The following is a 24,423-nucleotide window of genomic DNA, read 5'->3' as shown; positions in this document are numbered from 1 at the left end:
TGGCATCAATATTACATTTCTACCTCTATTCGGCAAAGATAACCGCGTATTTTTACATTAGATAGCAGTACATACCTCTGGCTTCACTGTCCATATTGAAATTACCACAGTTTGACACAGTACACAGCACAGGATTCTTTTGTATCAGCTACAAAGGCCGGTCCAGTTTTTTTTGCCACTACTGCATATTTTGTAAAATTTGTAAGCTAGAGATTTCAAATTTTGTGTACTTCATCCTCTCGCAATAAGTATTCTTGGATACAAGTTTAATTATTCTTATCAGATGAATAGTTATTAAAATTACATTTTTGCATATCTTGAAAATCTATCTCGTCTTACAAAATTTAAGTTTCATGCACGATTCTTTTTCTACGGCATCTCTGATACGATTAGGAAAGAGCTAAATATTCAGAATTTTTATTCTATAACTACAAATGGAGAGATTGTTTTATTAATATACGCAACTTCAAAATTTAAGTGGGCCTAGCCACTAAATATGTTTTATTTTTTATGCTCGACCATACCGAAATGTAGTAATTATACACCTGGTAGCAGCCCTTTAATGGACCTCATTAAAGTACACCTATTCATTAAAGTTCAGGTGTTCCACCAATCAGAAAATACCATTGTAGCAATATGAAAGCGCAAGTATCGATTATTCTCGGATATGCAATCGAAAGACAACTAGCGCGAGATTAGACAATATTAAACTCAGTCGAAAAAAACAACACGCAAATTAACATCAATTCACCGTCATCTTCCAGCCTTTCACAAGGCACATTCCCGCAAATTCATTTCACCAATTGCCGAAAAAAATCAATATGGTCGAGCATAAAAAGTCGTATGAAACTCGAGTATAATGGTAATTAAGATGCTCGTATGAAAATTATGAAACTCGCTTGCGCTCGTTTCATAAACATACTACCATTATAGGCTCGTTGCATAATGTACTATTAAAATATTGTGAAAGTATTCAGTTTTCCAAAAATACTAGGCCTGCCTTGTTTTGTTAACCACAGTACATAAAAGATGCAGTAAAAATGTCATGTTCCTAGCATCAGTATGAGCTCCCGACTCCTGATATAGGCCTATCCGTTTTTTCCACGATACAGTAGAATGAAAATGAAGGATATCTAGAGATATGTATATGTTTTACTGTTATAAATGTCAAATAATTTTTTTTCGAACAGAAGTGAACATTTCCTTCATTTTTCCAAACAAAACCGGACATTTCCAAAATATTTTTCTCTATAAAATGCACAGAAAATGGCTAAAATCCTGATTGTTAACGCCATTAGAACAACGAACGTAACATGCACGACACATAAAATGGTCCTTCACTTTGGGGTAAAGTGAAGGGTCTATACAGTTTTTTCTACTTCCTGAAAAAAAAAAAGAACACTACAGTAGAACTTGGTTATAGCGATCTCGTTTTGAGCGACACCTCGCCTATAACGTCAAATATTCTGTGGTCCCAACTAATTCCCCATAAGACATATGCTTTTCTACCTTGCTTAATACGACAAACGCATATGCGTCTACCTCGCATATAACGTCATTTTCAGCCTTAGTTTGGAATAAGATTTTTTAAGAACCAAAGTATTTTAAGAAATATTGTGTTGAAATCTGCAACCTGGCAAATTCATTATGGTCCCCTTCTGTCACAGAACTCTGGAATGCAGACACATTCCCCACCCCATTATAACACGCTCAAATTCATGCGATATTAAAGGTACCTGCGTACAATCAGTTTCGAAAGGAAGTTTTCACTAAATGAACGCAATTTAACGCAGTATGGCCACTAAAAAAAGTGAGTGACGCTTTAGAAACCATTAAAATTGTGAACATGTTCTATGACGCTAGGGGAGGGGGCAGTGAAATTGCAACTGAAATTATGAACATAGAACAGCAGAAATTCTGGACCCAAAATATATAATGCATTAATTAGAGCTTACCCTGAGCTAAGTACACTTAACACACATAGATTTAAGAAACAAATCAGATTAATTATTTAATTGTTTAAGCTAATTGAGATATACTTTTGTATTTTCTATGTGTATATAGACCCTATTATTACATGCTGTATTATTTTATCATTTATTAATGTTATTGTGCTCAATGAACAGTCTTAGGCCCGATTGTATAAACCATTTAATCTTAGATCAGAGGTTAAATTGATCCTTGTTTCAGCTGAACTTGGAATTTTGTGTTGTATAAAGTCTAATCTGAGATTAATTTGTCTCAAACTAAAGTCAACTTTGACTGAAGAAATTTCTCCGATTAAGTTAGATGATCCAAGTTCAGTTATTTCTTTTCTGTTTGAAATATACGAGTGACAGATAGTGCAAATAAAATAGCCATTATTATTAATATTAATAAATATATTAGGTACATTTATATATATTTCTTTCAATTTCTTGCCTTAATACACAAACAATCTTATATTTTATAAGGCTCTATCGTGTTCAGCCGTATCAAATAACATAACCTATAATTATATTATGTTTATAACAACCATTAATTATTAATGGATATGATAGCTACATTCATAAATTTTCAATTAACTGTATTACTAAACGAAAATTGTCGTTTTATAAAGCTTTATTATGTGTAGCAGTATCAAACACCATAACATGGTAACAACTCGGAGAACAGTCAACCTTCTTCTTATTGTCCGCCATTATTTACATTGCACAAAAAACCAGTGTCTCCAACAGAGTGTACGGAAATTCGCCAAAAAGTAGTTGTAAAGTCGCTAGATTTCTCATTATCAACAAAGAAAGATTAAATTTTGTCACTATGGGGTGCTAAAAAGGTCACTAAATCCCTATTTAAGCAATATAAAAGTTAAAAGAAATTGTTGTTGAAAAAGAGTTAAAGTCGGTAGATTGGCAACACTGAACAAACCTGTCCGCGCATCACGTATTTCACCTGTTTATGCGATGTTGCCAAATCCTTTTCACGTGAACTTAGATTGCATTTGAACCAAGGTAATTTGATCGCAGAAAAGTTTCATACAATAGAAGAAATGTCTGAACTCGGTTCACTTTTCGATCTTCGATCAAAGTTGATCTTTAGTCAGGGAGTTTTATACAATTGGGCCTTAATTTTGTGATATATTTTGTATAACTGATCTTAACTGCGCCCGAGCACGAGCCTCTGCTCTTTCGGGCTGCAATGCCTAACGTAGCTTAGGTGTAAAGTATTAAATAAGTTAATTAAAAAAAAAAAGGACGTATTTTAGAAAGTGTGTATTGGGCAAGTAGAAGACAACAGAGTAAAATGACTGATTAATTCGCTCGTAAATAAAGAAGTTTGGTGAGTACTGAACGAACTGTTTTAATAAAGAATAGGCTACTGTATTTATAATTATAAGTATATTTTATTATGCTCATAGTAGGCTTAAAAGTAAATACATAAATCTAAAATAAGCCTAACTGTCCACACCTGTGGAGTAACGGTCAGCGCGTCTGGCTGCGAAACCAGGTGGCCCGGGTTCGAATCCCGGTCGGGGTAAGTTACCTGTTGAGGTTTTTTCCGGGGTTTTCCCTCAACCCAATACGAGCAAATGCTGGGTAACTTTCGGTGCTGGACCCCGGACTCATTTCACCGGCATTATCATCTTCATATCATTCAGACGCTAAATAACCTAGATGTTGATACAGCGTCGTAAAATAACCCAATAAAATAAAAAAAGCCTAATTAAGTTTGTTATTTTTCATTTCCCACCTCACTAGACTGATAATATGAATCTCTGTCACTACAACACTCGTTTAGGCTATAACAATATAAATTTTAAGGTCCCTTGGATGTCGTTATAACCAAGTTCTACTGTATTTTGGAAATGATCGGTTTTGTTCGCAACGTCCACAACTGAGTGTTCTGTTGCAGGGGTGGAATGACGTAAGCTTCCACGGATCCTCGCAGATCCCGACGCCCAACATCGACGCCCTGGCCTACAATGGGGTAGTGCTCAACAGCCACTACGTGCCGGCGCTGTGCACGCCGTCACGCGCGTCGCTGATGACGGGCAAGTACCCCACGCACACGGGCACGCAGCACCTCGTGATCCTCGGCAACGAGCCCTGGGGCCTGCCGCTCACGGAGCGCCTCCTGCCGGAGCACCTCAAGGCCGCCGGCTACGCCACGCACGCCGTGGGCAAGTGGCACCTGGGCTTCCACCGCAGCGAGTACACCCCCACGCGGCGCGGCTTCGACTCCCACTACGGCTACTGGAACGGCTACCAGGACTACTACGACCACAGCATGCGCGACACGGTGAGCAGACGCGTGTCCGCCTGGAAACAGGTTTGGCTTAGTGCGGCGCCGTCTGAAAAGTGACATGGGCAAGTATCAGCCCGCTTAGCGGTGATTCAGCACGACAGCATTCGGCAGTAAAATCTAGGGACTTATACATTACATTGTAGATTAATTTATTGGCTTACTTTATGATAACTATTGGACTGTCGAATGTACATTTCATATTATTATTTATTTTTTTTAATTTCTAGATACGCGCTGGACTTCATCTCTATCAGTGTATATTATAGACTAGCCGTACCCGTGCGCTCCGCTGCACCCGTTACAAATAAATATAAAGTAATTACATAATTAAAATAGGACGTTTGATCCAGGGAACATTCGTCTTTGATAGAAGGATAAATCGTTTAATATGTTTCTTAATTTAAATTGCATCCAAATAATTAAAATGCGATCATTTTGGTCCAGAGACACTCATTTGGTGCAATGATAATTCCTTTAACCTGTTTCTTAATTTTTATTACATGCAACCATAGTTTAATGAAGATTGACATCATTTAGATTTAATGTGTATATTTTATTTTACTTGTTATAGGTTTCCATTGAATTATGGTAATAACTTAATTTTAACCCTTGTTTTCTACATACTCAGTAAATGGCGTTTGGCCCACTATGGTTGTGAACCCTTCAAATAATTTAAATTATATTATATAATATTACATATTATATTATATTATATAATATTACATATTATATTATATTATATTATATTACATATTATATTATATTATATTATATCAGAAGTTACTGCAATAACATTATAGCATTATGTCCATCTAGAGAAACTACACTTTCCAATGGTGAAATAATAATTAATTATACAAATCGGTTAATTCAGCTTCCGATATTATTTCATACAAACACAGAAACATTCTCTGTAGGCTAACTTTCATAGCTTTCGATTGTTGCTGTCCAAGGCCCCTTATAGACGAAGTCATTTTTTTTAATTCATTACACGGCCTTATATGGCAGTTATTTTAATTTTAAAACTCATTTATCTCATTAAATATCAGTCCTATCAAAATTTTTCATGGAATAAAACTTATCGAAAATTATGTTTAAAGAAACTTTTGTTATGTAACATTTTTCATGAAAATCAATAATAAGCGAGATATTTCGATTTATTTAATTCAGACTCCCTTATAACCCCCCTTTTAAATAATGTATTTTGAATGCCATATAGCCTAAAATCTAAGTTACAACGAACTTAATTTATATTCCAATATTCATCGAAATCCGTTCAGCTATTATCTCGTGAAAAGGTAACAAACATACAGACAGACAGACATACAAATAAAAATTTCAAAAAAGTGATTTTCGGTTTCAGGGTGGTTAATTATATATGTTAGGACCAATTATTTTTGGAAAATCGAAAATTACCAGAAAAAATTCGGCTACAGATTTATTATTAGTCATCATCATCATCATCCTTCACGAATTAGGCCTCTGTAGACCTGTTTCGGCTCCATCTAGCAGTCTTCTTAAAGGTCTTCCTGGTCGATTTATTAATTTGTCCTACAGAATAATATCTGTAATATTGACAACTAATATTTGAGGAGAAAAATTCGCTCCGGCGCCGGAGATCGAACCCGGGTCCTTGGTTCTACGCACCAAGCTCTCTGACCACTGAGCTACGCCGAATTCAATCCACAGCACCGGATCGAACCCTCCTCCTTCAATGTTTCCCTTTGTGGCCTGACTCCAAGTTAGGCATATATGTTGACGTATATGTCCAATGCCAACTGCCATTCTCATAGCTGCAGTGCATATATTTATACAGATTCCTGTGCACATAACTGCGGAATCCCGGCCAAACAAGTCACTCAACTGAGTGCGCTCCTAGTATAATGGCAGTTGGACATATACGTCAACATATATGCCTAACTTGGAGTCAGGCCACAAAGGGAAACATTGAAGGAGGAGGGTTCGGTCCGGTACTGTGGATTGAATTCGGCGTAGCTCAGTGGTCAGAGCGCTTGGTACGTAGAACCAAGGACCCGGGTTCGATCCCCGGCGCCGGAGCGAATTTTTCTCCTCAAATATTAATTGTCTATCAGTGTAATTGAACTCTAAACATATGGTCCACTTCATTCAACAAAATATGAACGACTGTTACCTTCCATAAAACTTTAGTTTTAACAATTTCGTCGCTTTTCAGGCTGACATTTTGGATAGGCCTAGAGCACTTTATTATACAAGCAGAACAATCCGCCATTTTGAATCCCACAGTCAAGCCGACATAACAATATTAACATGACATCGTGTACAAAGACAAGATTATGTACGCATGTTTGAGGTTGGGAGACAGTGAGCTATCACTATAGTTGCCTGTGAAATAAGCAGATACAATGGTAAATATATGTGAATGAATTAAAGTTTAAAAGAATATTACAAATGTAAAGTATAGTAAATCCTATTTGCATTAATTTAAGTTAAAATTAATGAAGTAATTAATTTAAAAATATGAAGTAAAGTAGACCCTATGTGGGCTAAATGTTTCAATGAAAATTAATTTATTAGAAAATAGGCTATTAAGTAAAGTAAATACTATGTTAATTAATGTTTTAATGGAAATTAATCAATTAATTTAAAGGTAGAAAATAATTACAACTAAAAAAAATAGAGCTGTACGTGGAAACTCGAACCCTCGAACTTCCAGATTAAAGACCAACATTTTGTCCACTAGACTGCTAGTGACAACAATGAATTAAACTCTCTACATGAAGTTGTGTAGCATGAAAAATTTGCAGTGAATGCAGTTAGAATCCTCTGATGACTACTGAATGCAAATATTGAAATCACATTTCATTTCTCGCAATATTTCACCATAAAATATTTTCAATCATACTTATAATACAAAGGTAATTATTTTTTGTTGGCGTCCAATCCTTGCTTCTCGAATTTATGAGTCACTTATTTCTCCTTTGTCTGCAGGAAAATGGTAAAATATGTAGAACTCCTTGGCCTAGAATTATTTGTACCATTTGCAGCCACACAACCAACCACTGCGTAAAATTAATACTATAGTTTAATGTTTAAAACTAAAATGCATCCACATGTCAGATCTTTTACTTTCCGTATTGTTGTTTCCGTCACACAGACGTCACGTCACGTCACAACATGGAGGATTAGTCTGCTCGGGGGATATAGTGCTTTAGATACACCTATCTATCGAGCTAAATGTCTTAACGATTTCGCCTATAGTCTATGTGCCTATACGGCACAGAATGTAAATGTAGTTTACACTTGAAGATGCAGCAGCACATTTGGGAATTGTTCTTTTCTTTTGTTGCGTGCATTACGAAAATGGTTTGGTAGGCAAATATGTTTCGAGTAAACTGTTACACTTATCCTTGCATAAACGACAATGGACTTGTTTTATTAATTTTTTAACGTGAAATGTTTGTGCGCTTTATGATCGAAACATCTAATCACACTTTCTGTTAATATGGCCATGCCATTAATTATAGTAGGCCTTGGATAATTGAAATTATTCATAAAAAATAGTTTCGAGTCCAGGCAGCCGTCATAAAACAAAGCGGAAGCAAATGAATGCGACATCATAACGGATTCATTATTATTGGCACACAAATGGAATGATTAGTAAATGCGGAGAGTATAAGGACATAACTAGTTAATTTAACATAGTGAACGCTAAATTACTTAACTGTGATATTTCCAAAGGAGTCCAACTATCTTTAATGACTTATTATACACTACAATAATTCAAACAACTCACTGGCGTGATATTGATGTGTGAATCGTATCGACTATCAATCGCATTGTTGTCTCGAGTCTAAGCCTCATGGAATGAGGAAAAGAGAAGCAATTAACGCGAAGGCTTTGCCTTAAAAAATGCGAGGAATATGAACACAAAACAAAAGAAACATCACAATTTATGTCAAATTTTAAACATATTTAGGCCTACCATCCCAACCATATTCACAATAACAGAATAATAGTTTTGTACAGGGACATCATTTTATTTTTACTAACATTTTTAATATTAACCCGTCTATACCTTTAGAGAACGGAAACACCGCTTGCTCCCCCCTCCAAGACTGGAGTTCGATGATACTGGCGTAAAACACAAATCACTCTACTAGGTATAGGAAGGAAGAAAAGTAGTTCATCCATTTACGTAAACTAGGAAATATCGCGATTTTGAGTTTGATAATTTTCATTAGGTTTTTCTTTAATCAAAGTACAGTACTGTATTAAGAATAAGTGTTTTTACTCACGAAGTGAGTTATCCATGCGAACGTATTCATTATGCGGTGTATATTATACTGTCTACAGCACATTAGCGTACAATATAGAGAAAGAAGTTAAATTGAAAAATAATCATAATATGAATATTTAAACACAATTTTGAAAATGGTGGCCGTTCATTTCGATACAGGCTTCAGTTCTTTTGTGCATATTATCGCACTATAGACTATTGCATCTAATTCCAATTGCCAGTTTCGTCCTTCGTACTAGTAACTCATGTGGAAATAATTCTGTACCTACTCTACGTACTGTTAATTCAATCTTCACTTCTGCCCGACCCGAAAATATAAAATTACTCAGTCATGCTATCTACTGTCCGTCCAAGTGGTTATGCCGCATGATTGTAGAAAGAGAGGAAATCACGTGACAGTTAATTACTTAACGAGGCCCTTTATTTAAGTTAAATTAAACAGCTGTATAATATTACGTAAACGTCCAATTCCTAAGAGAAATTAATGTTTTCAGAAAAGAGCTAAGACAGCCCAGCTTTTACAGAGGGGCGAGCAGAAGCAGGTGGGGGAAATCGAGATGCGACGTAGGCAAACGGACAGTACTTGTGCGAAAATATGATTCAATATTGAAAGCTCTTTCGTCACTGGAAAACGCGAACATATTTCTGGAACGTACTATACTCAGTAACTCAGTACTGCTTACTATCTGCGGTCTTGGTTCTGTGTGGAGTTGGAACTTCCTTAGTAGAAGGGGTGGGACTGAAGTACATTCAAAAACTCAGGTACAATAAAAATTGAAGTAAAAATAAAATGATGTCCCTGTAGTAAATACCTATAACGAATGTAATACTAAACACAGTCGCCAATACAAACGTTGCAGTATGCTGGCTAGGATGATTTTAAATACCTCTTTTCATTTTCTCGCATCCGATGCACCAAATTGCCAACTACGATACTGACAATGATAATGTGTTGTGCAGCTGGTGCCGTTCAAAGGCTACGACATGCGGCGCGGGCTGCGGGTGGACTGGGGCGCCAGGGGCGAGTACTCCACGGACCTGTTCACTCGCGAGGCCGTGCGCGTGATCGAGCAGCACGACAGCGCCGCGGGCCCGCTGTTCTTGTACCTGGCGCACCTCGCCCCGCACACCGGCAACCCGGAGGAGCCCTTCCAGGCGCCCGACGAGGAGGTCGCCAAGTTCGCGCACATCGAGGACCCTGAGCGCCGCGTCTATGCAGGTCACCTACAGTCCTTGTTACTCATTTATAATTTTCCTACTTCTTCTTTTGTTTCTCTTCTTCTTTCTTTTCTTCTTCTACTTTTCTTAATCCTGTTTCTTCTTCACTATTCTTTCTCCCTCTTGCTAAGTTTTTCTTCGTCTACCTCTTTTTTTCTTTTCCCTTTATTTCTCTTCTTCCACATTCCTTTCTCTTCTTCAAACTTACTTCTTCCTCTCCTTCCTCTTATTGTCATTCTCCTCTCAGTCCTCCTCTTCCACCACCTCACTCTCCTCTTCCTCCTCATCCTCTTCTACCTCCTCCTCACCATCCTCTTCCACCTCCTCTACTTGCTGTTCTTCATCTACCTCCTCACTCTCCTCCTCTACCTCCTCACCCTTCTTTTCCTCCTCTACCTCCTCAGTCTCCTCTTCCTCACCCTCATCTTCCTCTTCCTCTACGTCCTCACCTTCTTCCTCCTCCTTTTTCTCCTCACCCTCCTCTACCTCCTCAGTCTCCTCTTCCTCACCCTCATCTTCCTCTTCCTCTACCTCCTCACCTTCTTCCTCCTCTTCCTCCTCCTTTTTCTCCTCACCCTCCTCTACCTCCTCAGTCTCCTCTTCCTCACCCTCATCTTCCTCTTCCTCTACCTCCTCACCTTCTTCCTCCTCTTCCTCCTCCTTTTTCTCCTCACCCTCCTCTACCTCCTCAGTCTCCTCTTCCTCACCCTCATCTTCCTCTTCCTCTACCTCCTCACCTTCTTCCTCCTCTTCCTCCTCCTTTTCCTCCTCACTCTCCTCTACCTCCTCATTCTCCTCTTCCTCACCCTCGTCTTCCTCTTCCTCTACCTCCTCACTTTCTTAATCCTCTTCCTCATCCTTTTTCTCCTCATCCTCTTCTTCCTTCTCACCCTCCTCTTCCTCCTCCTCACCTTCCCCTTCCTCTATCTCCCCATCACCTTCCTCCTCCTTACCCTCGTCTTCCTCTACCACCTCACCTTTCTCCTCTTCCTCCTTCTCACCCTCTTCATCCTCATCCTCACCCTCCTCTCCCTCCTCTCCTTCCCCTTCCGCTGGTTCCCTCGTCTCTTTTCTTCTTCCTTCTTATCTTCTTCTATACTCTATCCCACGTCTCTTCTTTCCGTTTCTGTTGTCCATCTTCAGTTTTTCTTCCTCTTTCTCTTTTTTCTTTCCTCACCCATTTCTCCTTCCTATTACTTCGCTTCTAATCGTCGTCTTTGTCTTTTCTCCTCTTCCCACTTGTCTCTCGTCATCTCGTATTCTTCTCCTACTGCTATTGCATTGTAAAATCAATCAAGTTTCAGCTGCCAGATGTAAACTGTAGACGTTTCAGACTGCTGAACTCGCTTGTCTGTGCACAGCGATGGTGTCGAAGCTGGACCAGTCGGTGGGCGAGGTGATGACGGCGCTCAGTGCGCGCGGCATGCTCAACAACTCCGTGGTGCTCTTCCTGTCGGACAACGGCGCGCCCACCTTCGGCATCCATTCCAACCGGGGCTCCAACTTCCCTCTCAGAGGGGTGAGTCTGCTGCGCCTCTTAACCTTTGAAAATGCCCCCAAAGTTATGTTCAGTAACGGCTGGAAAATGTTACACAGCGTATTACAGCATGCAAATGAAAGTTAACGTGCAATAAAGAATTAGCGGGGGCTACATAACAACAACCAGCACGACCAGGCTCACCTTTCACCACACAAGCCGTTGTGTTTAATGGCCAGGTGATCAGGAACAGGTGCGGGCAAATGAGAGTTGTTTACGTAAGGCATTTTCAGTGAAGTGTGATTTATCTGCTAACGATATGATTTAAGCCAACGAAGAAAGCCAAATTACAGCATAATTTACATAACATTTTATAAAAGTACAGTAATGAATTAATTTATAAAAAGAAAAGCAAGACATTTTACTAGTGAATAACCGTTGCAGGAAACAGTAGGAAAAGATGTTGATAAACCTATAAATGTTTAAAGGATATTTTAGTACGATCACATCTTTGCTATTTTTGCAGACCTCACAACACAAATCGCTAGAAGTTTGTAGGCGAGACGGAAGAAAAAAACAGTGGATATATGCACTGTACTGTGGTAAACGGTAAACTTCGACTTGACGGTAAATAATTATGGTGTTTTGACCAGGACCAATAATAAGTTACAACGCCGAAGAAGATTGTTGGCGGCTATCATTTCGTCAGTTTACAAGCAAAACACATTAAGTAAAAAATATTACTTCTGAGAAATAGGCGTATATAATAGACAGATACGGAATTAAAATTTGGAGCGAATCTTGATGGGAGTCCACAATTTCGACGACTGTCCACAAGTTGCTTCTATATACAGGCTCTTGTTTACTGCACATGCGCAGAGTAAAATCGAAAAATCGAAAGAGAATTGGGAGGAAAAATTTTAAAAGGTACGCAAAACGCGTCCTTGCAAGGGGTTGGGGGCTGTACAAAACTAAATATGTGAGCTCCAAGCCTGTTGGCCACTAGTCTCACTCCGGGTTACGCTGCTCCACTGAAGGAACTCTAGAAAATTTTGAAGGGGAAGCCGAAATTGGTCGTAACCTCTTAGGTACCACATACGCGAGGGGGACTGAGATTTGATCAAGTGATCACGGAACGGGAAGAGGAAGAGCCGGCTGATGTTTGCCGTTAGGATGGCAAGACGCTGTCATCTGTTGTTCGATGACAAAGCATGTGAAGGCCGTCGGAAGAAGCGCCGTGAAATCTAAATCTGTAATTTGAGAGGTCCCTGTCCTTTCAATTTGCGACTAATTGAGTGACCTCGTATATTTAATAGACAATTTATAGGTTCTGAACTAGGGCATACGTCGTTTATAATAAATAGAAATATATATGGGGAAGGGCATATAGGTCCGTGGCCCATTTCTTATAGGGCTCATCCCGACATTTGTCTTACGCTTGAGGAAAACCACGGAATACCTTAGGCAGGATGAGTTGTCTCATATAAGAGACTAGCCAATTTGGCTATTATGTAGGAGGTGATTGTTGTCATGATCCTTGTTGATTTGTCTCAATTTCGAGACCAGCCATTTGGCTATATGATGGCTCAATTGCGAAGAGGGGGGAGAGATGTAATTGTTAATTAATTTAGAGTTAATTAGGGAGATTCATGGGGATATGAGTGCAGGTCCGTGGCCCATTTCTTTTAGGGCTCATCCCGACATTTGTCTTAGCGCCTTAGGAAAACCACGGAAAAACCTTAGGCAGGATGCGCAGAGTAAGGGAGCTCCAATAATATATTAGGTTCGTTCCAACAAGCGGTTCATGGATCAGTTCATGTACGGTTCCTGTACCATCTTATGCGCATGCGCTACTTGAGCATCTGCTATGGGATTGAAACTGGACTGGACGCTGTTGGAACGCTTTCGCGGATCGTTATGTACTAAATCCAGAGATGCTATAACTGTGATCATCTTTGCTAAGAACGGGATGGTTATTATTATCGTTTCGCAGCTAATTCTAATTGCAGAAAATAGAATTTCGATCATTTTCTATAAAAAGATGACAAAAAAATATGGAAGGCAAGAATTCCGATAATTCAATGTCGTGTACTGGGGGACTCTCATCTAAAAATAGTTCTTTTTTTAATTATTAATTTATGTACGTTATTTATTATACTTTTAATCAAAGCTGCATGTTGAAATTGTAATTAACTGTTTCATTACTCAAATAATTTCCATTCCCTTTCTTTTTGGCGAAAATTTAAATTAAATCTCTAGTTTTATTATTCGTCTGTACTGTCACTTTTCATCTTAACCTCATTGATGAGAACAGTCGATCATGTCTTTCTTCAGTATCCAGGAGACGTTGGTGAGCTTATGCGCATGCGCGTCTCGCGTACTCTTCCGTACATGCCTCAATCCGCGGACTACTTCTGACCGTTCCGAACCCGTGTCAAAAGCTTGTTGGAACGCCCGACTGCAGTACATGTTTCCGGTTCAGGACTGGTTCGGATTGTGTTGGAACGCTTTTTCTGTACTGCGCATGCTCACGATGGTTACGGACGGTTCCTGACTGCTGTTGGAACGAACCTATTACGATACAAGGTTGGGAAGTGCTTTTACAAAACGGAGGAAAAGTTTGAAAAACAAGCACAGCGTGTTTTTCAATTTCCGAGATTTTGTAATGCACCTCACAAACGTCTTTTGTACAATATTTTTTTCAACGATAGTGTATTTTGAAAATAATATTTAAAAAAAAATCTTAACATATATAGGCCTACGTACGTTACACTATGAACAACTCACTGATGTTAACAGTCTGACCAACGTACAAACTTCATCTTCAACTTCAATTTGAAGGAGTAAAATTGATTCAGGCACTTGTAATATTTTGTGTTCAATTGGAATAATTTTTATTTCTTTTTCTTAAGTGAAGTTTGAATTGAAGGGCTTGATAGAAGAAGGGCATATCCCACGTTTTTAAACTTTTGAGAAAAAAAGTACTTTTCTTCCACCAAGAAGGTAAGCCGTGAGTATGTTCCTCTTCTTCAGTAAAAAAATAACAAGGTTAGGAATATCCCGCAACAAAAAACTCGTGAACGTAAACACTAGATGCTGCCTACTATTATACATTGCAAAAAACCTAATTTTGATGGAAGAGATAAGTCCTTCTTCCACCAAGCTCTTCACTTGTTTAAATAAAGTTCAGTACATTTCAAATGCAGTGATTTGTTTCGTATAATGTATATTAATTAACACTGTCTTTTGCGTATGAATTTTACAGGCACTATAGCATACATAGAAGACAGTGGTTTTGATTAGAAGACTAGAGCAGTTATTTGTAATATTTCAACATACTTATGTAGGTTGGCAACTCTGAATTCAGTAACGAGAAAACACACAATCGTGGAAAAATTTTATTTCCGTATCTGTACATAATATAAGAGTACAAACTTAGAATATGGAAAGTTAAATACACATAATGAAAAACAGCTTAGACTACTAAAAATTATATTTCGAGGCTTCTCTTTTGCCAAAAAATTTCAAACACCTTTTTCTGAGGAGTGATATTTTCTTCATTCCACTTTTTTTTTTTAATATATTTTCTCTGAAGTCACATATTTCTTCAAGGAAGAAATTTCATGATACAAATTATTTCTTCCCGGTCAAGTCCATCTATATTTTAAGAAAAATAATGGACTTTCTCTTCAATTTGTTGTCAGCTACATATATTTCATACTTACTTACTTACAAATGGCTTTTAAGGAACCCGAAGGTTCATTGCCGCCCTCACATAAGCCCGCCATCGGTCCCTATCCTGTGCAAAATTAAGCCAGTCTCTATCATCATACCCCACCTCCCTCAAATCCATTTTAATATTATCCTCCCATCTACGTCTTGGCCTCCTTAAAGGTCTTTTTCCCTCCGGTCTCCCAACTAACACTCTATATGCATTTCTGGATGCGCCCATACGTGCTACATGCCCTGCCCATCTCAGACGTCTGGATTTAATGTTCCTAATTATGTCAGGTGAAGAATACAATGCGTGCAGTTCTGTGTTGTGTAACTTTCTCCATTCTCCTGTAACTTCATCCCGCTTAGCCCCAAATATTTTCCTAGGCACCTTATTCTCAAACACCCTGAATCTATGTTCCTCTCTCAGAGTGAGAGTCCAAGTTTCACAACCATACAGAAGATTCGGTAATATAACTGTTTTATAAATTCTAACTTTCATAGATATATTATATTGTGATGGGTATTCCAGGCAATGAGATATGTAACAGCATTTGCATAAAATTATAGTAATTGGCACTGAAAACCCGGGAACAGCTAGGGATAAATTATTAAATTCGGGGACATTTTGTTGACGAATTTTGAATAAGTTCAAGGGAAAAATTGTTCCGGGGCCGGGTATCGATCCCGGGACCTCTAGTTGAACGTACCAGCGCTCTGCCAGCTGAGCTACCCGGAAACTCCACCCGATACCGTCTCAACTTTTCCCTTTATATCCACACAACTCGCGTGGGCTGACGAAACGCCAGAGACCCACATCGAGTGCACACAATCTCTGTATGACTTGGAATTGTGGTTTTCTGTTAACGTACACAGTGACGTATATATTATGCAAATCTAGTTTTTCAGGTAAAGCTCCCTGTACAGCAGATTTGAATAATTTCAGGGGAAAAATTGTTCCGGGGCCGGGTATCGATCCCGGGACCTCTGGTTGAACGTACCAGCGCTCTGCCAACTGAGCTACCCAGAAACTCCACCCGATACCGTCTCAACTTTTCCCTTTATATCCACACAACTCGCGTGGGCTGACGAAACGCCAGAGACCCACATCGAGTGCACACAATCTCTGTATGACTTGGAATTGTGGTTTTCTGTTAACGTACACAGTGACGTATATATTATGCAAATCTAGTCTTTCAGGTAAAGCTCCCTGTAAAGCAGATTTGAATAATTTCAGGGGAAAAATTGTTCCGGGGCCGGGTTTGGGGACAAAAAGCAAAATTCAGGGATTGTCTCAAATGACGATCAATTCAAGCGCATAATGTGACATGCACTGTATTCCGGCAGATGAAGGAGAGCCCGTGGGAGGGCGGCGTGCGGGGGGTGGCGGCGCTGTGGAGCCCCCTGGTGCGCTCGCCGCAGCGCGTGTCGCAGCAGCTGGTGCACATGTCGGACTGGCTGCCCACGCTGTGGTCCGCGGCGGGGCAGGACGTGCGCGAGCTGGGCGACATCGACGGGGTGGACCAGTGGGCGGCCCTGCTCGAGGACCGGGCGTCGCCCCGCGCCGAGGTGCTGCACAACATCGACCCCGTCGAGGACTACGCCGCGCTGCGAAGGGGCGACTGGAAGCTGGTCGAGGGCTCCACGCAGGAGGGCGCCGTCGACGGCTGGTACGGCGAGTCCGGGAGCGACGCCCCCCGCTACGACGTGAACGCCGTGCTGCGCTCCCCGGCGGGCGCCGCCATCGCGGGACTCGTCACCAAGCTGCAGATCCGCCGCAAGGGGGCGCAGGCCCCGCGAATACTGACAGAGGCCATTGCGACTGCACTACGGCGCAGCGCTACCGTGCACTGCCCGCTCACACCCGAGGGCAACGCCACGGCCTGCCGCCCCCGCGAGGCGCCGTGTCTGTTCAACATCAGGGACGACCCCTGCGAGACTGCGAACCTGGCGCAGGCGCGGCCCCTCGTGCTGCACAGCCTGCAGCGGTCCCTGGCGCGCTTCCGCCGCACCATGGTGAAGCCCCTCAACGTGCCGGGCGACCCCGGCGCAGACCCCGCGCTCTGGAACGGCACCTGGGTCAGCTGGAAGGACGGGGACAGCGACGGCGTCGCGACGCTGCCGCCTGCACCGACGCACGGCGCGCCGACGCTGCACAAGCTGGTGTACGCCGCCGCTGCGGCGCTGTCGGTGGTGGCGCTCACCGCGTCGCTACGGCGCAAGCGCAAGACTGCCTGAAGCGCCGCTCCGGGACTTCAAGTAGCCTCGTTCAATTAGTAGGCTAGCGGTGTCAAAGAGGACGGAAGCTTTGTAGTTTCAATAATTTTAATTATGTCGCGCTGTCCATTTTCGTCGTCAAGTCTTTTGAAGGCGGCTCCAATACTCCACGCGGAGTTGCAAATTTTAGCAGTGTGTCTTGTTCTAGTTCACAGTGAAAATTAATTATATTACAATTCAGTGTATAATAAAAATGTGGAGGCCGTGGGAAGCGAGTGAAGTGTCGCAACCGATACCCATGAACGTCAATAACGACGATGGTAATAATAATAATAATAATAATAATAATAATAATAATAATAATAATAATATATCAGAGTTAAATAACAATTCAAATTCAAAAGCTAGACCAAAATTATGTAAGCAGTGTCAAAGGTTTGTGTGCAATGCTCACACGTATGTTCTGAAAAACAATTTAGGTCAAGGAAAAATTTCGGAGACATCTAAAATTCTTAAATTAAATAGAAATACTGTAAGTAAAATTGTAAAAAAAGGGACCTAAGACACCTAAAAAGCGTGGACACAAAGTCACAAAATTTAATAAAGTAGATGGTTTTACGTGTGATTACATTCGCCGTGAAATATATAGTTCTTACAATAAGGGCCAATCCTTAACAATAAAAGAATTATTACAAAAAGTCAAACTTTCCGGTTTTCCTTATGGAGAAACATTTAATTATTTCTTTAAATAATTAATTTAAAATAAATAATCTAAATAATATAAATAATCTTCAAATTAACTCATGATTTGAGCAATTAAGCCTAGCCCATATCCATGTTATATTAATATATAGCAGCAACAAAGAAGACGTGACAACGTCGCATTTTCATTTTATTATCGGTGCATGCAATAAAGACCTACAAATCTTAAAAGGAATGCCGCTGCCTAATAATTAAACGAGGCAACTTTACTATACAGCACGTGCTGCTTGGCAGGAGCTCTTCAGTTGTTTACGAGGCAACGACATCGTTAAGATTAGGCCACTGGAATGGTAACCTTGGCGACGGTCACTCAACTATCAAACCACGGAATCAAACTCAGAAACGAAGGCGGGTGACATAACAAGCACCTGGCAGTAACGAAATACCAGCGTTTCTCAGATAATGGCCTGCAGACCGCTGCTGGTCCTCAAAATGTTGGCCACAATGACAAAGCAACCTGCGTTAATTTATTACAACATAAGCTTCCCAGAACTTTTAGTCACATAATCGTAAGTAATCTGTAAGGAAATCCCTACCATATTATTGGTGAGAATTATGAAAATTATCTTGAACAACTGTGACACCAAGTATCTATACTCCCTCCGCTCTTAGCTTGTGTCCTAATGTAAACATTAAAAATGTTCCAGTAATCGCAAGGCATTCTACTCACAGAGAAGCAACGAACATATAATTACTTATTTTTGATCTGGTGTGTACAGTTCTGGGTTTTGTCGAATGGATACTATCGAAGAGTTTTTTTTTTTTTAAGTTATATAGACTATAGCATATCTTGTTCAGAAAATATGCTCTTTCGTTTGGTGTAAAAGGGCAGAAACTCCAAACGTTTACATATCCTGTTGTTTAACAAATGGAGTAACTCCTTGTCTCAAACCAAAGGATGGGAGCATTGTACACTGGCGTTCAAATATGTAGGCTATGTCTGACCTACAGTTTTTTGATCGTGTAAACGAACTTTGTAACCACGGGTTAAGTCAGAACTAAAGATGAAACAAATTGATAAATGTTTAAATAGTTCCGCTATTTCTCAATAGGTGACACTAAGTTTGGGACGGTAAAAATGTGTTGGGGGAAATTATGATGCAGATTAAAAATAAATTATTCTCATAGTTGAAAATATCAGTGGTTTCCCGCAAAACATAGTCTTTTTTTATAATCATTAGAGAGAGATGAAATTTTTTAATTACATAATACGAGTATATTTATGAACTATTGGTGGCACTGACTCATATCTTCGCCATCTATTCATAGAAGTAATAACTAAAGAAGCCATAATTACACGAACAAATTATCGATCGCTATCGATACTAGAAGTTAGGTATTTTTAGTATTTTTATTTCTTCATTTCATTTATTGCATTGCATAGATCTTACATCAGCATCGGAGCTTTAAGATGTGGAACAAGTCAAGAAATACACTTTTTTCTGGAGACTAAATGATGTGCTGTTGTATCCAATGTTTCACCCAAGTTACATTCTATTTTCTGCTATTCTGACGTGTTGTATACTACCATTTGGTATTGTTTTAATCTCCTAGTTCATGAAAAATTTACATATCATTTGGCCAATAAAGGAGACAGCTCCAACGTTTAAAAATTAGTTCTTCTCTATTTATTATTTTTTCAATAATGTGATAATACATGGAAAATATGTGGGGAAACATAATATATTTGATTTCAAGTTTACTAAAATTTTTTTAAACAATTATTTTTACAGTTTGCCAACATTTAATGAAACTAAAGCTACTTTCTTTTCGCCGCAAGCCGTTCAAATTTGTTTTCTTCATGTTCGGACCCATTCTAAGAGTGAACGGAGTATAAGGATGTGGATAACGGTTGGAGTACAGTGATTTGTTATTTAGAAAAGAAATAATGCAATGCAATTCTTTCATTTAAAACGGACAATTTTTAATAACCTAATCAATGGATGAGTATGATATTTTAAGATTTATGAGTATTAATTTTTAAAAGTGCATTATAAGAGTTCAATAGCTTATATCGTTTATGGTGGTCTGCAGAATTCTTAAAATTCTCCGCGGTTGTTTCTACTGCTGAGTTGCACGAAAAAAAAAAGTATTGTAATTAAATTATATAATGTTATTTAAGTTATTGTTATTGCAAAACATTAAATAAAGGACAAAAAAGAAATATATATGAAAAGAAAATTCTGCGTGCTTCATGGGAAAGCCACAGGAAATTTTGTGCAACGTTCAGAGATAGAAAGAAAGATCACAACTTGTCTTAAACTTGCCCAAACAATAGTTGAAAAATATATATATTTTTAAATTTATATTGCAGTTCAATGGTTAATTGGTCTGCTATTATTACGTTTGTAAAGGTCCACCAACTTTCGATTACCAACTGGAGCGATGTCCGCACTAAAGAAAATTATTCGACCTGTACAGTTCATATTCATCTAATTTTGTGGGGTATTTCGTCGAAACTATAATACTTCCTTCTGATAAAGGAAACTTCTCTAACAAGTAAACCTTCACCTGAGGTAAAAAACAATGAAAATGAAACTTATATTTTTGGAATCAGCATAATAAAATATGAATAATCCTAAAATTTCGTAACTCGACTGCAATTATCAAGTGCGATACACAGCGCAGAACACGAGACTTCAAGCAGCAAGAAAACATACATTCAACTAGCGATTACTGCATAAGAAGGAAAACGATGATGTGGTCATCATGTTACTTAACTCATCGTATTCCACAATCTGATTTGTTTTTATCCAGAAACATATGTCGCACGACAGTGATAGCTAATAAAAAATGTTGGAAACACAAATTGTCAGTACACCACCCGCACTTTATACAGGCTGATTTTGCACAAATCGTACTTATTCCTTGTACATTTCGGTTACAGTACTCTGTAGTGTTTTCAAAACGTTGTACACTTCAGGATCCCAATCCAGCTAACACCCAACCATACCCATGCGCCTGTTGGAATCGTGGAGAAGGAAACTGCTGGTAAACAAGTGACTGTAGTTTCAGTATATTGTTGCGTTGTTGTAATGTATCAGATGAATCACCAAAGTCTACATTATGAGAAATGTGTCAAATCATATGCTTATACATTCGAAAAAAGTACCTGTCCAAAGATTGCAACTCATAAGTCGTATTTGGTGGTATGATTTTAACTACTAGTTTTTCAAGATCATAGTCCCCTTCTTCTAACAGTTGCTTAATTGTATTTTCGTCGCAGTGGACACCATACGAGTCCAACAGCAGAAGATTGCAAGTTGCAGAGTTAGGAAGGAATATTTCTCGTAAGAATTGTATCCATATTTTTTTGGTCATTTTTCCCGACGAAGTCCATTTTACTATAAGGTTGTCACTCTGGAAAATGCGTTCCGCAACTCTTTGACTTGCACCTTTCGGTTCTTGGCATCAGTTTTCCAGCTTTAGAAACCACCGGCGTTGTAGTATAGGAATGTGTAGTTGTCCCTTTGGATTGCACAACACCATAACTTTACTGGTTCCTTGACGTTCTAATGTTCTGCCGGAAGGCATTTCCTTATGGAACCCACATTCGTCTGTATTAAACACTTGGCCATCATTGTACATATCCAAACTGTCCAATATCATACAACCAAATACGACTTATGAGTTGCAATCTTTGGACAGTTGACTTTCTTGTGTTAACCACGTGAATTTATGCTTCATACTGCTCCATGACCTATGGTTAAACTTTTTCTTTTTGTTTGTCGGTACAGCTGGCAGAATCCAATACTCTGTTACTTCACATTTTTCTTCAAAGTCAATGACTCGGGATGTTTTGGGAGGGGACAGAGCGTATTGAGAACCGGAACTTTGTGAAGTACTTGATTCCTCTTCTGATGTAGTATTTGTTTTTTCAGTCTCCCATTCTCGTACATGAGGCATGACATTGTCATCATTTCAGGGTTCATTTTCATCAGTGTCCAGAGTATGACTTTCTTCAACTGCTTCCGATTCATAACTCTTTAATAAATCATATATATCAACAATTTCAAGTTCCTTCCGCGACATTTCACTGCCTCCTTATAACCCTCTTCATTTAGTTATCCAGAATTTTAATCACTATATTCACTGGGTTCATCTTCTTCAGCTCACTGCACATAACATTAAACAGTAAACTGCAAGGTACAAACTAGCTGACAGCGCGTCTATAGCAGTACTGTCTTCGCTCTCGCGGCTAGCATTGCAACGTGGTATAGTTGTTTGCAATCTAAGTAGCCCATGTCAACTTGATCTTGATTGGTCGCGATCTCTGGTGTTCATTGCGTTCGAGTTGTAAAATTTACGTATTTTGCATTGATTTTAATGTTTAATCGAATGGTAATAAAGGTAAGTCTTTCTTTTTTTTACCCCACCTGAAGGTTTACTTGTAAGTGCCGAGTTAAATTCCTTTGCAGAGAAAAAAAAAAATGCCCTCAATATAGACTTAGGTCTATTAGCAGCGTCGATATCAAAAGAGAAGTTAATACAAAACAAAGTAAAAAGAAATACAGTATAAGCAGCCGTTTACATATCGGTATGCGAGTTGAGTGAGAGAAAATGCTGTTTCTGTTGCTTGTACTACGTGAGAATACAATGATAACAGAGAATCGCATTTCTTCCGTCGGTATTTCAATCTTGGTCAATCTTTACGACGTGGAAGTAAAACAATAACAGAAACTCGCATTCCTCCCTCCGGTATTGTAGTCTTGCTCGAACTACATACCACGTGAAAATACATTAGGAGAGACTAGAATTCCTTCCGTCGGCATTCTTATCTTGGTTGACCTATACTACGTGGTAATATAATAACAGAGACTCATATTTCTTCATTCGGTATTCAAATCTTGGTCAACTTATACTACGTGGTAGAAAACAATAAGAGAGATTCGTATTTCTTCTGTCGGCATTATAATTTTGGTCGTCCTATAGTATCCTGGAGTACAATATAAATAGAGACTAGCATTCTTTCCGTCGGTATTCAATTCTTGGTCAACTTATACCACATGGTAATACAATAATAAAAGAAACGCATAATCCTTCCGTCGGCATTCTAATCTTGGTTGATCTATACTATGTGGTAATACAATTATAAAAGAAACTCACATTCCTTTCGTTGGTATTATCTTGGTTGACTTATACTACGCAGTATAACAAAAGAGAATCACAATCCTTCCGTCGACATTGTCATCTTGGTTGACCTATACTACATGCTAATACAATAATAAAAAAAGTCACATTCCTCCCGTCGGAATTATCTTGTTGACCTATACTAGGTGCTAATACAATAATAGCAGAGACTAGCATTCTTTACATAGGTATTCAATTCTTGGTCAACCCACACCACGTGGTTATACAATAAAAAAAGTCATATTCCTTCAGTCGGCATTCTTATCTTGGTTGACTTATACTACGTGGTAGTACAACACTAACAGAGACTTGTATTCTTTTTGTCGGTATTCTAATCTTGGTCAGCCTATACTACAAAGTAAATCTGGCAACGTTGCACAATTTCTTCTTTTATACACCCGCCTTCAAGCTTTGTTTAACTCCAGTCAGGCCAAGCACTCGAGCAATATTGACAAGTTGGCAGATTCTTTTTGAATATGGTGATGATAGATGAAGTTGGTACAAATCTGAGTGTGTGTGTGTGTATGTGCGTATGAGTATGTGTGTTTGTGTGAGTTTATATCAACGAATGACGAGAATTTATTTTCGTCAAGAGATCACGATCGCATTTAGAGACAATTATTATTTTGTACTATTCCAACTGACACAGTTGTGCAATTTTTATTGTTTTAACATGCATACTCAACAGTTCCTCTGCATAATTGTTTTAATCGTTGTCAAGTAATGCACATAAGATGTGAGTGCAATGATTGTGAGACGAATGCTTTAAAAATTTAACATAATTGTCCTATGTCTTTTATCATTTATCATTTCATTGTTGTTTTCTTAATAACTTATATATTATGTAAAGTGTAGTAATCACAAATAAATATAGTCCAGGTTTTTCTATGAAAATAAATGTTTTAAAACTATTTGAACACGTTTTGTGTATTTCCTCAATTTTTCATAAGTTTAAGGCATGTGTCAGAGATATAATAATAATAATAATAATAATAATAATAATAATAATAATAATAATAATAATAATAATCACCACAAGAATGAGGTATTTTGAAGCCTGTTCAGATTTCATAAATTCTTGACAAATGAAGCTATATAATAGGCTAATAAAAATCATTAAATAATATTTCATCTTCCTCTTGTTTCTCTCAAAATTTTCATTTTTATGGTTTCAATTTTTAATTTCTTTTCAGAATGCAAAATTCAGGAGTGTATATCAGATTCTTACTGATTTAGTTTTCTAGAATTTCAGTTTTGTTGTGGAGTAAAGTTGTTGTTAAAAATTCCTCTTTATCTTCTTGTATGAAGGGGTGACCCGAAGGCTAGCACTGCAGCCTGAGGC

At 38.7% G+C, this 24,423-nt stretch overlaps 1 protein-coding gene across 1 annotated transcript in view; it reads left to right on the top strand.

The window, feature by feature from the left end:
• Nucleotides 1-23,992, top strand: part of LOC138711222 (arylsulfatase B-like) — a 79,049-nt gene extending 55,057 nt beyond the window's left edge. Inside the window, exons 3-6 of the mRNA XM_069842620.1 lie at nt 3,892-4,278; nt 9,524-9,782; nt 11,143-11,300; nt 16,320-23,992. Of these exons, the coding sequence (XP_069698721.1) occupies nt 3,892-4,278; nt 9,524-9,782; nt 11,143-11,300; nt 16,320-17,210 (1,695 nt within the window). The 3' untranslated portion in view covers nt 17,211-23,992. The remainder of the gene's footprint in view (nt 1-3,891; nt 4,279-9,523; nt 9,783-11,142; nt 11,301-16,319) is intronic.
• Nucleotides 23,993-24,423: the final 431 nt, after the last annotated feature.

The sequence above is a fragment of the Periplaneta americana genome, chromosome 12, assembly GCF_040183065.1.
Source record: "Periplaneta americana isolate PAMFEO1 chromosome 12, P.americana_PAMFEO1_priV1, whole genome shotgun sequence".
Classification (NCBI taxonomy): domain Eukaryota; kingdom Metazoa; phylum Arthropoda; class Insecta; order Blattodea; family Blattidae; genus Periplaneta; species Periplaneta americana.
The sequence above is the reverse complement of the archived record's forward strand: the minus strand, read 5'-3'. Positions and strand labels throughout refer to the sequence as shown.